The sequence below is a fragment of the Gouania willdenowi genome, chromosome 12, assembly GCF_900634775.1.
Source record: "Gouania willdenowi chromosome 12, fGouWil2.1, whole genome shotgun sequence".
Lineage (NCBI taxonomy): Eukaryota > Metazoa > Chordata > Actinopteri > Blenniiformes > Gobiesocidae > Gouania > Gouania willdenowi.
Window position 1 is genome coordinate 21,394,101 of NC_041055.1, and position 14,057 is coordinate 21,408,157.

Consider the following 14,057-nt stretch of genomic DNA (forward strand, 5'->3'; position numbering starts at 1 on the left):
GTTGCTAATGAATTATAATTAGTTGATAAGGTATGCGCAGGTGTTGCTATAGCGATTTAATCAGCACAGTAGCCGACTAAGCTAACTATGGCTATCGAGCAGCTTTAGCATTAATAGCAGCTCACTGTACACTGTGATGGAGACTCAAATGTTTTTGTCGCCCTCTAGCGGCTCTCATTAATAAGCACACAAATTGAAATAAAACAAAATACCAATAGCTTGTTCTCTATGTATTATGTATTCTCTTGACCAAAAGACGTTTTTAAAAACGTAGGGCTGTGTTACGTCCTTTTGAATGTCCAAATAAAATGCGCACAGTTTTGTCATAATTGCTAATTAGCTACAGCTGAGCCAATAATGAGTTTTGAAGCTCGAATGCCTTATTTTGGCGTTTATATTTGATTAAAACTATATCATTGTAAATTGTAACCTTTTGCAAGGCCATGTTGTTAATTAGCCAATTTACGTATTTCATTATTGATGCGGAATTAGGAGGAGGCGAGTTGTACGTACATCACCGTCCAACGCTGATACACGTTTTTACACGTTTCTTTTCTTTTTTCTTTTTTTCTTTAGCTCTTCTACTAATGGACGTTATTCTTATCCTCTTATCAATGATGTCATTTTTTTAAAGATGTGATTCGTCGCTGAATTCCTTCAGCCCTGTAGAGATGTAGTATTCTGGTGTCTCTTTAAAGGAAGGGGGAGTAGAAGAGGAAAAGAAATGAATAGAAGGCACCAGAAACTATACCTACCATGACCAAGTGCGTTGTAAATGTAGGAGAGACATCACAGAAGAACACTAACGGATTATTAAGCGACATTTCTGAAGGAAAACCATGTTCGGATGTGCCTTATTTGCCTCGATTCTTCTCCACCGTTCTACTACTGGCGACCATGGGAGCCCGGGAAAACATTTTTTCCTCCCTGATATTTTGTGCATTTTGAAACGGAAAAGAAGATTGGCTTTGCAAACAACGAGCCCGGTGGCGTCTTTTCCCCACTGTCGGGGTTAAAGCTTTGCAATATTTCATCCGAATCCAGCGGGGCTTTTTCGGTGCCCCCTCTTCGTGAAGAGGAGGACGACCGGAGGGGGGGCGGGTGGGGGGTGGGAAAGAGAAAATAAAAAAACAAAATAAAAAAAAAACAAAAAAAAGAAAAAAAAACCCTCTGACTACGTCTTCGGTGGAATTATTTGACAATGCCCTTTTCTCACTTAGGAAGGACTTGGAAACACTAACAGGGGACCGGGAAGGATAGCTTTAAGGCTGGATGTTGTGTGTGCTGCGTTCAGGGGGATTCGGTGCTACCAGCTCTAGCATCAGCAGCATCAGCATCAGCATCAGCATCAGCAGCCTGGGCCTGGTGGGAAGAAGCACCCCCAGCCAGCTCAACTATTATCTGCTCCTTTTTACTCCCCCCCTGCAGGACCATGCTGGTGTGAGGGATGAGGCTGTGCACAGGGACGCCAGGCCAGAGCTGCGGCCTACTTCTGACAACATCTGTGAACACATTTCCACCATCAAATCAGCATCTTTGGTACGCAGCTCCCTCGCTTCACCGTTTGCATAAAATACGTGTGCGTGCGTGCATGCGTGCGTTCTGTAGTGAATGTGTGCGTGCGTGTGAGCGAGGGTGAGGAGGGAGGGAAGGAGAGAGAGAGATAGGGAGGGAGGGAGGGAGGGGGTGTCTGTGTTCTCAGCTGTACATCTGTAGTCATGGCAACCACATCCTGTTAATGGCTGTCATTTTTTTTTCTTTCCTTCCCCATCCTCAGCTTCCCTCACTGGCTCTGCCTTTATGTGTGTGTATGCAAAGGATTTATTTTCCATCTATGTAAATCTGTGACGATATGTATGAAAAATACATATTATGCCCATCTCTCAGTCGTGTTAGCTTCACATGTAGCAGGTAATTCCATGCTAGAGCAGATTTATCCAATGATTGACTCATCAATGATCGTCTTTGTAGAGCTGGGTGATATATATCGAGATTGAAGATAAATCGAGTTTTCTATTTTGGGGATATAAGAAATTACAATATCACCAACCTTTCTGAAACTGTGAGCCACTTCATAGGTACTGAATAGTCCAAAGGGCTACCAGTTATAAAAAGCCACACCACGGACTTTGTGACCTAAAGAGTTGACCCATATGAGTTATTTTAAATGATTGCTCAGGCCAATATACAGTGCTTGACAGTATCAATGCTCCTAGCACGGCTGCCCTCTTCAAATACCGACAATGTAAGTTCGGAGAAACAAATCGTCTTTGGCCAGGTCATGTGACCTGGAGAATGTCTGGAGAACGTATCACTTTACGGCAGTCACTTGACCCACAGGCTCTGATATACTTATTGGGCTATAAGGCTTTTGCTAGTGTTTTCCGCCTGTTCGATTCCTGGTCATGGCCGAGGCAAGCAAAAAGTTTAAAACTGCTTCTGAGGAGGCTAAAAAGACGCCGTCGAGATCCGGATCCCTCCGCCGACCCGCCTTCAGCCCGGTGCCGGACACCGCCCCGCGCACGTGGGGGTCGCCACTTCCCCGTCTGCCACGCCAACCGACAATGGCAACGAGGCCTGGGAGTAGGGGTGGGCGCCATCGACGCGGCAAGGAGGGCCGAGCGCCGGGCCTCCGGCGGCGGGGAGAGGAGGGCGGCGGCTACTTCTCCAGCCCAGCCCCGCTTGGCACCCAGCCTGACCAACCCAGCCCTTAGAGCCAATCCTTATCCCAAAGTTACAGGTCAAATACTGTCTGCTTACAAAATCAAAAGACAAGGGAGGCTGGCCCCATTGACTGACTGTTGATTTTAGCGACAGTGCTGCAGCGCTTGTGGTCACTAGGGGCGCTTGACGTGAAAGTTACAGGACTAGCGCCCCTAGTCGCCACAAGTTACACAGTGTCCCTTTAAATACTTCATTTTCACTGTTTCATACTAAGGCTAGCAGTAACTTAAAAAGGTAGGAAATGTTGAGGTTTCAATATGAAACACCTTCTTTTTCCTAAATTATGCAATTGTTTCATTTTCATTGGATTTTATAGAAAATCCACCTTGCGTTTTTAAAAATATCTCTTATATTATATCATATTATAACATACCACTGACCTAACACCAGATCTGCAACACTTAAAAAACATTTGTCACAATGTTTCAGTGGCAATAAACATTTAAAGATGGTTAATTTAATACTAAAACTTTATCAGCAGTCCTAACCCAGGCCTTCCTCTAAACAAGCCACACTACAGAACTCACTCACATGTGCTGTCTTTTAGAGGAGAAAAAAAACTAAAGTGGCACATATTGTGCAGCTGTTTGTTAATAAATGAGCCTGTGCTGCATCATCAAATTTAACCCAGAATTGTCTTTCTGGTCAAATTTTATTTAAAATAAAATGATCAAGATTTATGTCGTGTATCGCTATTTTGAGAAAAAATATTGAGATATGAGTTTTGGTCCATATTGCCCAGCCCTATGTCTGTGTACTATCAACAATCTACTCATTTGGCTTTTAGATATAGATCCTTCAAATCTTGCCACATTACAGATTCAGGAAATTGTTGCATTCCTTCTTCCATCAAATGTCTGAATCTGCAATTTTCAAGGAAACTCATACACGAAATGTCATTTGTTAATCCATCAGGAGTGGTGATCAAGAGGTTTTTGTGAAAAAATGCACTTTTCTCCAAAAAAATCATATTAGATTGATTATGGTGCTGCATGTGATAGGTATTTGTATAGGTTTCAGAGTAGTAAATATACAGTGACTAATCGAATTGTTACAAAAAAGCAGAAACAATGTGGTCTAACAGTAAATTATCCACAAAGCAGTAGTCCAAGTGTTATCATATATTGTAGCATGTAGTCAGCAGATCCTGAGTGTGCAAAAATCACAAACTTTCTCCTAAGTTTGGGTCGCCTTGTAATTAATCAAACCACAAGAATTGGTAGCAGAGCAGCTGCATCCAAGTCCAAGTGTATTTCCTTGTGTCGGATGAAGCGGTGTAAAGTACTGGTGTGACCAATCTGAAAATAAGAAAAGCTACTTCGCATCATACCAAGTGTAAAATTAGTTTAGGGAAAATAGTTGAAATTTTGGTAACATTTTACTTGAAGGTTGACATTACGCTGTCTTCATTATGACACGGCACCTGTCGTCAGCATGAATAAGGTGTTGTGAAGACTGTCATTAGGTGTCATACCATTACTCTATCCCCGCTAGATCCCTCCACCAAACACGCCTTTATTAATATTGGAAAAATCGCAATGAATGCACAATAGAGGTCCGATCCAGATGTAACTCAGTGGAGTAATTGAGGAACCAACTTAACATAACTGAGTCAGATTTCATTAAGATCAGTCAATTACAAACTGAGGTATGAGTTTTTCAAATTTTGCCAATAATGAGAATGGGGTTTTTCAAACTGACCTAGAATCAGTATATAATTGTACCACATCCCATCCAAGAATGTAATGGAATCTTTTATGGTGTAAAAATGTACTTTTGACGTAGTCCTGCTAACAACAAACAAATAAATAGACAATGGGGGTACCTCTAACAAAGTACGGTACACAAATGCAAGGAGAAACAAATTTGGTTGTTCTGTTGTCCTGTTGTTCTACAGCGTAGTTTCAACAAAATTGGGATAAATTAGTGGAAAATGCGAGCCAGACCTTCTCGTACATCTGCAAAAATGGTTAAAAATTCACACAAACGTACTTCAAAACCATGTTTAGTAGTTAAAGCGACTGTATATTTCCATCCTATAGCCCTAAAGTTCATGTCTGTACCGAGGCATGATAAGACTATCAGTATCCTTTGACTGAACTTGCTCTCTGTGTTTTTTTATGCAGGGCATCAGGTAGATCCAGGAGCATGAGCAGGACTTTGAGCTGCGGGTGCAGATGTCTGGGTATAAGCGCATGCGGCGACAGCACCAGAAGCAGCTGATCGCCCTCGAGAACAGGCTAAAGGCCGAGATGGATGAGCACAGGCTGCGGCTGCAGAAGGAGCTGGAAACGCAAGCAAACAACACTTACATTGAACTGGAAAGACTAGCCAAGCGTCATGCTGCTCAAACTGAAAAAGAGGTAGAGCCTCAGCTGCAGCTGTTACTTTAACCCCACTATTATCCTTGGGGTCAATTTGATTATTTCATGACTTTTCCTAATTTGATGGTTACAAATGATTAAGCATAAAATTATCATGATAGTTTTATGCATAACACATATTGCGTGCATTGGTGTTCCTCTGTTTTAGCTGTGTAAAACTTGTCTACCTGTGTGTGACCCATGTGTGACCTTACATTCCCAATGAGGTTTTGGAACAGCTCTTTCACAGTAAAAGTGACTTAGAGGAGAATGTGTCTATGACAGAGGACTTTATAGTGAATATATGTGACAAAAAATATGAAATATGGTAAAAAAAAAAGAATTAAAAAAATAAATACATAAATAAGAATATGAAATAAATAAATATGTTAGAAATGTGTTACAAAAAAGGAGATAAATGTAAGTAAATTCCACGACAGTTATGAATGTGCACCCCAAATTAGAAAAGATTTGGATAAAAAATTTTCAAGATACACTAACTCTAAAAATGAAAGTTTGACCTGATGGGGGTGCCGCAGAAATGGTCATATCCCTACAACCAATAGGGTGCATAGGAACTCTTGTGGTCATTAATGTTGTCACTAAATTTGAGAAGATTTGGATTAAAACTATTCATGATAAATTAATTGTAGTTTACAAGTTTGGTGAGAACAGGTCATAGTTTCATTATCAAGTGGTTATGTATGGTATGTATTCAACAAATAAAACAAAGTGCCTGACACAAAAATTTGGTCGACAATTTTCTGAAAATAATATTCTGGAGGCAAATATCACTGGGGTTAGATTAACCCCGAGGGTAAAATGTGTTAGTAATATTTTAGGATAATACGTGGGTTGAATAAATTACTGGTCGACTAAAGGAAGGAGGGATGTTTTTAATCAACCCATTCAGCAAAAATGCTGGAACCTCATTTTTGTATTTTTTTGGCAGATGAAGTCTGTGGCATCTGAGGAACGCAGGATCCAGCAACAGATTGTTGCTCAGCAAAAGAAGGAGTTGACTTCTTTCTTAGACAACCAGAAAAAGGAGTACAGGCTTTGTAAAGAGAAGATCAAAGATGTAAGCATGAATGAAATGAAAAAGTACAGTATCCACATATCTTTCTCATTGCGTGTATTCTGTGTTGTGTCCCAGGAGATGAATGAGGACCTTTGTACAGCTAAAGAGGAGAAGCAGGAGCGTCTGTCCAGGCACAAAGAAACAATACAGCACTCTCAGGCCGAGGACGAGGCTCACCTGCTGGCCCAGCAGAGGCTGGTCTACGACCGAAGCTGTCGAGCCCTCAAACGCCGAAGTCTGATCAGGAGGCATGAGTTTGAACAGGAACAACTCAGAGAGGTTACGGGATTCTCTTGAATATCATTTAACAGTGTGGAACCATAACCATGCATTTATCAACATGTTACGTGTTCAGGAAATCTTAGAGAGAAAAAATTAAAACATATTTGGGAGATATTTACTTATTTTGTTGGTTTATTTAACAGGGACAGTGTACATTAATATCCATACAGATAATGTACCAGATTTAGCCAGAAGGCTATTTTTCATCTGTAGTCCCTGGACAGAATGTTCAAATGTCACCCTAAAAGAATACTAATTACAGGAAATATACAATAAAATATACAGTGAAAAATGTAACTTCATAATAACATATCACACTTCCATTTGCATATTTAAAAAACAGTATTTGATAGATAACTGGAAACTTCTCGCAATAGTTTTAAATTTATGGAATAAAATGGTGGACTGGTTGAAAGCAATTTGAGAGATTGAGAGACCAATATCCCATAGGAAAAGTTTGTTGCTGAAAATAACTCCATTGTGAAGTTGTGCATAATATGCAAAATCCATAAAAACATTTCCCCTTTCATTTATTTCAAGTTTAAAAAAACAGTTCATCCCGACATTTCTGCAATTTTCGGAGACCTGCCATTGTGCTACTGACAAAAATCCCATATTGGTTTGGTTCTACTATTTAAAGCTGCAGTTTGCAGAATCCTCTCTCCGCTCCGTTTTGAAACCAAAACCGAAACAACCTCCTTTACCTGTGTCTTTTGTGAACGCTCTTTGTGACTCTTTTTCTCAATATAGACTAATGACAAGTGTATGGACTTTATCTTGTGTCATTGGAGATACTCTGGTGTTTTAGAGACTCTAACATGAATACACGTATCACTCTGTAGTTACTGTACTGTCTACTGCCCTGCCAGAGATCACACAGAGGCGGCTGTGATCCCAAAGGGAAAGCGATCCATTCCTCTTCAGTGTTTGTGGCTTTAAACTGTTGCTTCTCCACCACGTTCTGCCTGTTTCTGCTTGATTGCCGTGTAACTGTTGTCTAACGCTGTCATGGAGACTTCTGCTTGGACGTCCGTCATTTCAGTTTTACTACCGAGGGTACCTGAACGTGTTTGAGTTTAGATGAGCAGCCAGTAGTAATGCCAAAAACAGCTGATGGAGCGCACATGTTTGTAGAAAGATCTCTGTTTTGCTGACATGCAGATTCTGGGAGCGTTATGCTCCTGGATTTCTAAATGTTATTTTACGGGGCCAAGAGAAGGAGATGAGATTCACTGTCCACTCAGAACACTTTGATTAAAATATGCTCAAAGATGATTATGGATTTTGACCAAAGTATGCCCAAAAAATAGTTACATATTGCAGCTTTAAACAGGAAGTTGTTCCCTCAGTCAAAAAACAAAACAAAAAAAACAATCAAAGACAAAAAGAAAAGTAGATTAGATATAAACTAGTGCAACTTGTCTTGGGTGTATCATGTCTGGCACTCTTTTCGGTTTCAGATAAGATCACTCCACTCTTCCTCTTCCAGGAGCTAAACAAGAAGCGGACCCAGAAGGAGATGGAGCACTCCATGATGATCAGGCAGGACGAGTCCACTCAGGACATGGAGCACAGACAGCTGCACATGCTGCAGAAGCTCCGTGTGGAGCTTATTCGGCTACAGCACCAGACTGAGCTGGAAAACCAGGAAGAGTACAACTGTCGGCGACAGAGGGAACTGCACAGAAAACACACTCTGGAGCGGCGACAGCAGCCCAGAAGCCTCAAGGTGCTCTGGAAGTTTCCTTATGAACTGATAGAGGTTAAACACAAACGGCCTGGATTACAAATCTGTGTGTTAGATACCATGCAGTTATCATCATTACTGGGTCATTCCATGTCATTTCAACAAATTTTCAGGATATCCCAAGCACTGTGGTGTAAAAAAAAACTCAGATCGGATGAATACTTTTTGAGATATGGACAATTTAGTGAAGGGGTTATGTGTTGATTTTCATGTGTCCAGCCTCCAAAAATCTCAGGAACTACGCCACAAAGGAAACTAAAATTTGGTACAGTAATACCCTTTCACCTACTCTCTTAGAATATCCCAGAATATCTGCTATACATCCTATCTGGTGGACATGTCAGTATCTCAAAAATGGCCTCACCTCCCTATAATTTGATCAGCTTTGAGCTATGTACATAGACTGTTCAGATCACTAATGATTAGTCAGATATATGCATTGGTTATTGGGTAACAGTCTCTTAAAATCAGAAAAATTGTTTTTTTTATGATATTCATTGGCCCATAACTGCATGTGGGTATGAAAGATTACTCTTTTTTGGAATATGAAACAATTCTTCTTTATGCGACTTCTTCATTTTTATTTTGTTAATTAGTTTTTCTCTAGTAACACGATTGGGTATGGTTATTGGGTAATGAATTGGTAAAAATTTCCGAATTTTTGTGTTGGCCATTTGTTGATATGACATGGAATGACCCTACAATGGGGTGCCGATTGTAAAGTTGCACATGCTAAAATAAACAGGAACTTTTTGCAAATTTAGCAACAAACCACGTTTAAAAAAAGTTTGGGATTTTTTTTTTTTAATGTTAGTTTTGACCAGATTTACAGCAATTTTTGTGAATTTTTTGATAATTACTTGACTCGTAAAAATATGATGTCAATGTTCAATCTAAATCATAAATATTAAATCTAAATTTTAAATATAAATGTTACTTTTAAATATAAATGTTATATTTGTCCATCTAAATGCTGAATGTTAAATCTAAATTTAAATGTTACATTTAAATCTAAATGTTAAATCTAAATCTAAATCCAATCCAATCCAATCCACTTTATTTATATAGAACAATTAAACAACAAAATGTTTCTAAAGTGCTGCACATAAGATCATAAAAACAATAAAAACCAAAACAATGCAAATGAGCTCCACCACGAAATGAGTATAAAAAAATAAATAGAAATAAAAACACATTTGGTAAAATGGTAAATCCGAATGATAAATGTTAATCTAAATCTAGATTTACTTAAACATTTAGATTTAAGCCTCACAACCCTGAAAGAAGGAGCATTCGGGTCAGAAAATGGATAGATGGATTTAGATTTAACATTAATATTTAAATGTAACACTTAGATTCAACATTTAGATTTAGATTAAACATTTATATTTAATATTTAACATTTAGATTTAGATTTAACATTGACATTATATTTTAATGAGAGAAAAATTATCACACATTTCACAAATATTGCTGTAAATCTGGTCAAAAGTAACAAAACAATTCACATTGTGTTTTTTAAATGTGGTTTGTTGTTAAATGTTTAGCATGCACAACTTTACAATTGGCACCCCATACCCTACGGTTAAAAACACTTTTTCACTTTTTAATTTGAGTGAATATATTTGGTATTCGTGTTTTGTGTGTGACACTCATTTCTCCCTTTGACAATCTGCAGACAATAGAGATGCAGATCAAGAAACAATTTCAGGACACCTGCAAAGTGCAGAACAAACAGTACAAAGCCCTGAGGAATCACCAGCTGGAAGTGTCTCCTAAAGGTGACCACAAGGCCATCCTGAAAAGCCTCAAAGAGGAGCAGACACGAAAGCTGGCTATACTGGCTGAGCAGTACGAACTCAGCATCAACGAGATGATGGCGTCACAGGCCGTAAGAAAACTGTGGACTAGTGTCCCAATAACGCACACATGTATTTATATGTTCCCAGAGTGTATTCTACTAGCTCGTTAGGAAGTCATCTTTAAAAATGGATTGGTAATGTTTGCAATTCTGTTTAGATGCGATTAGAAGCAGAACATGACACTGAGTGCCAAGCTCTGAAGCAGCAGCTGAAACAAGAGATGGAGCTTCTGGACGCCTACCAGAGAAAAACCAAGTCACAGATGGAGACCCAACATGATAGAGAGCAGCAGAAACTTGAGCAGAAGGTCTCCATACGGAGAGCACACCTTGAACAGAAGGTACATTTGATAAAGAAGCAAGTGTAAAACATCCAAAAAGTAACGAGCGCGGCGCACTTGGCCACACCGTATTTTGTCGTAATATTCTTGAAGATGCGTTAGGCAGATTGATCAGTTTTCTCTCCATGACAAGAGAGAAACTATTTTTAAATGCTGATACCAACAATCTGTGAACACATACTCCTTTCTGAATGGGAAATTAAATACACTAAAAGAAGAGCACAAACCTCCGCTAAGCGCCAAATCTTTTTCCAAGTTTCACTTGACATCCATGCAGTGATGGCGCTACACTGGGGCTAGGGGGCACTATAGCCCCATCATTAATTTGTGTAGTCCCAGTTAAGCCCCTTGAGGGTTTTATTTAATATTTTATTATTAATGTCTTGGGTTAAAAAAACTTGAAAATGTTCACAAGTAGCCGTTCTGTTCCAATCCAATCCCTGTTTTATACCCCATTCATTGATTGACTAATGCTATAGTGTGTGTGTGTGTGTGTGAGGGGATGGGAGTGTTTTTCACACATCATTTTAGGGTTAGCTAGCAGTCCATTGCAGTGGATTATTTTGTAATTCAGAAAAAAGAGGGCCAGTTGAACATGAAGACCAAGAGCAAGTCTCCCTTAGCTTTTTGGATGTATTGTCTGATTATTGGCAGGTTAATGGCTGTCAGGTGTTGAATAGGTCACTTTTGCACATGATTTATTTATTTTTTTGCCATTGCCTTGTGGTCACTTGTATTATGCTTACCTGTGTTGTTAGATATTCTTAGACCAAATTCAGTTAAGACTATATTTATATCTAACTTGCTGTGTTGCATAGCCTCTAAGAAAAAAAACCCTCCTTATAAAAGTAATAATATTGAAAAAATAATCAATCTCAGCACCCCCACATATCAATCCCTCACCCCTTTAGCACCGGGAATGAAAAAAATCCTGGTGCCGTGCCTGCGTCCATGTAATAGTTCCAAAGGAACCATCAAAAACGATCAGCGGAACTCCTCTAACGAAGACTGGCAGTCGACAGTCGGGAGATAAAATATTTCCTGAAAAACCTTGTCTGAATAAAGGCGGACATACACTGCGTGATTTTTTTAATCGTTGTACTCAGGTCCAGCTCAAATTGTGCGACTCAATTGCAGATTCCGATTGTTCGCGTGTCACGATTCATATTCTCACACTATACGAACCAACACTCTGACACGACCTGACTGCTCACGCTGTTCGTCCATACACGACACATCGGGGTCTTGTTTCTGGAAATGCAACGTACAATTTAGAAGAAAAAGAAGAACTTTAAAGTGTCGCCATTAAAACAGAAGAAGAAGAAGAAGAAGAAGAAGAAGAAGAACCAGGAAGTGGAGGGACACTCGCGAATCTCATCAAAAAAAGGGGTTTCAAAAAGAAAAGGCGGCGATGCCGTGGATCAGGAACTTGCCGGACAGACGTGGGCAGTACGGTCCGTCAATTCTATAGTGGTCCTACAGTGTTTGTGCATGCGCAGTGAGAGTTTGAGGTAAGTCGGTTTGTGGCACTGCTTCAACAGTGCGATACCCTCACGAGGAGCGACCAGGATTTCAAACATGTTTGATTTTCTTGCGGCCACAAGATTGCTGATCGGGAGCTGGTTGTGAGGTGTTAATCGCTTCTCGTGACCCCATGTATACTAAATGGTGCACGACACTCGATTTAGCCGAGTGAAAAATTGGCTCAAAATGGGCCAAAAATCTCACAGTGTATGCCCGCCTTAAACAAAACCTCCACCTAACAGGTCTAAATGTCTATGGGCATCCCCATTGTTTTTCAAAAAATTGCCATGAAATGCGCAATCTGGATCCAATCTGGATACAAATTGGTGGAATCATTTGGAAACCAACTCGACATAACTGAGTCAAATTACGGATTGGTTAGTTATAAACTGAGATATGAATTTCTTAAATCTGGCAAATGATGAGAGATGAGGATTTTTCCATTTTTGAAACTGATCCGGATGCCCTCCAAAATGTAATGGAATATTCTATGGCGTAAAGTATGTCAGATTAAAATTTGGTCAACATCTGTTTTGCCTTTTTTGCCATAATCTGACTAACAGACGAGCTGATTCTCAACAGTCATTAGTCCATCCATCCATCCATCCATCCATCCATCCATCCATCCATCCATCCATCCATCCATCCATCCATTTTCCATTTACTATCACCAAAAACAGTGATGATTACATTTTGCCTCACAGATCGAAGAGGAGCTGGCCGCACTTCAAAAGGAGCGCACAGAGAAGATCAAGCACTTGTTGGAGCGACAGGACAGAGAAATGAACACCTTTGACACAGAAAGCAGAGTCCTTGGCTTTGGAAGCCTGGGATCAATGGACTTCCCCAAAGAGGACAACAGATGAAAGTGGATTTATCTTTGGCGGACCACATATCTGTGCCCTTTCCACGTCCCACAGTGAAAAAACTGGATCACTTTCTCGCTTACTTTCCTTCTCTTCGAAAATGTGTCTTTTAATCGAGGTGTCACGTGCAATGAGAGCTTCTTTTTGTGAACCTTAAACGGAGGAAAATAAAAAACACAAAGAATCGACTTCACATCAGTGGATAAAAAAAAGAAACCAAGTCAGTGTAACTCAAAACGCCTCATGTTCACAATAACAGACTCCTTCCCTTTTTTCTCCAGGCCATCTTTTGGTATGAATTGAATAAATCAGGAAATTTTAGTAAAATGGGCACTTTGATATGTTTGAGTTAAAAACCCCTCATTTTCATATGACGCTTACGGTGTGTGTTACATGGAGGGACATTGTGGAATGTGAGCTACGGACTCTTCCCGTGGTATTAAGCTGCTTTTTCTTTCCGTTGTTAGGTTTCATTTTTTTTTAGATTTATTCCTTTCAATAAAATATCCGAATGTGAATATTACTGTATGGGGTCACTGGATAGTCAAAGATGATTAATTTCCATTCGTCATACTTCCATATTGTGCTTATACAGACAGTGTACTGTGGTCCTTCACTTTACAAGGCAGCCGCTCTGATCACTTCTTTTATCGGATACACACACACACACACACACACACACACATATATATATATATATATAGACTATTTGGCATCAGCTTGATCATTCTGCTTATCTCACAAATTCAAGATCCCACTTTTGGTAAAAACTGCTTAATATTGCATGCACTTTAAGGACAAATTCAGGTTGTGAAGTAAAGCATGAATCTGTCAGAGATTTTAGCTGTTTGTAAATAAAAGTGGTCATAGCAGTTTTCTTTTGCCCTTTCCGTCTGTTGAAGCCTATAAATACTGGACATTAGCACCATGCTTGTAATGATAATTTCACAATGGCCTTTCTTTGAGTTGTGCCTGAAGCAGTTTACGTGTTTGTTAATATAACTATATTTTATTCACTGAGGCCGGCACCGTTTTATTTCTTTGGTTTCATCAAAAAAAAAAAAAAAACTTGTAATTTTTTTGTTTGTTTTTTGTTCACTAATCAAAGTTCTTGTAAAGGAAAATGGTGAGAATTGTGCTGTCTAATTTTTGATATGAATATTTGTACATGAGAATATAGTTAGAATATACAGAGACACTGGACTATTATTGATAACAGAGCTCAAAGGTTTGGCTTGGTTTCTGTTCTTTGTCCTATACAAGTAGCT

General features: G+C 39.4%; 1 protein-coding gene across 1 annotated transcript; it reads left to right on the forward strand.

Moving 5' to 3' along the window:
• Positions 1–1,145: 1,145 nt before the first annotated feature.
• Positions 1,146–12,989, forward strand: taok3b (TAO kinase 3b). The gene is made up of 8 exons (XM_028463094.1): positions 1,146–1,539; positions 4,851–5,087; positions 6,040–6,168; positions 6,244–6,447; positions 7,940–8,179; positions 9,876–10,088; positions 10,217–10,399; positions 12,628–12,989. The coding sequence occupies exons 2-8, from the start codon at positions 4,902–4,904 to the stop codon at positions 12,787–12,789; spliced, it is 1,317 nt and encodes a 438-aa protein (XP_028318895.1). The 5' UTR covers positions 1,146–1,539; positions 4,851–4,901; the 3' UTR covers positions 12,790–12,989.
• Positions 12,990–14,057: the final 1,068 nt, after the last annotated feature.

Excerpts from the sequence above, each read along its gene's own strand:
- taok3b (XM_028463094.1), top strand. The coding sequence starts at position 4,902 with ATGTCTGGGTATAAGCGCATGCGGCGACAGCACCAGAAGCAGCTGATC. Across the intron at positions 5,088-6,039 it reads CTGCTCAAACTGAAAAAGAG|ATGAAGTCTGTGGCATCTGA; the intron begins GTAGAGCCTCAG and ends TTTTTTTGGCAG. Across the intron at positions 10,400-12,627 it reads GAGCACACCTTGAACAGAAG|ATCGAAGAGGAGCTGGCCGC; the intron begins GTACATTTGATA and ends TTTGCCTCACAG.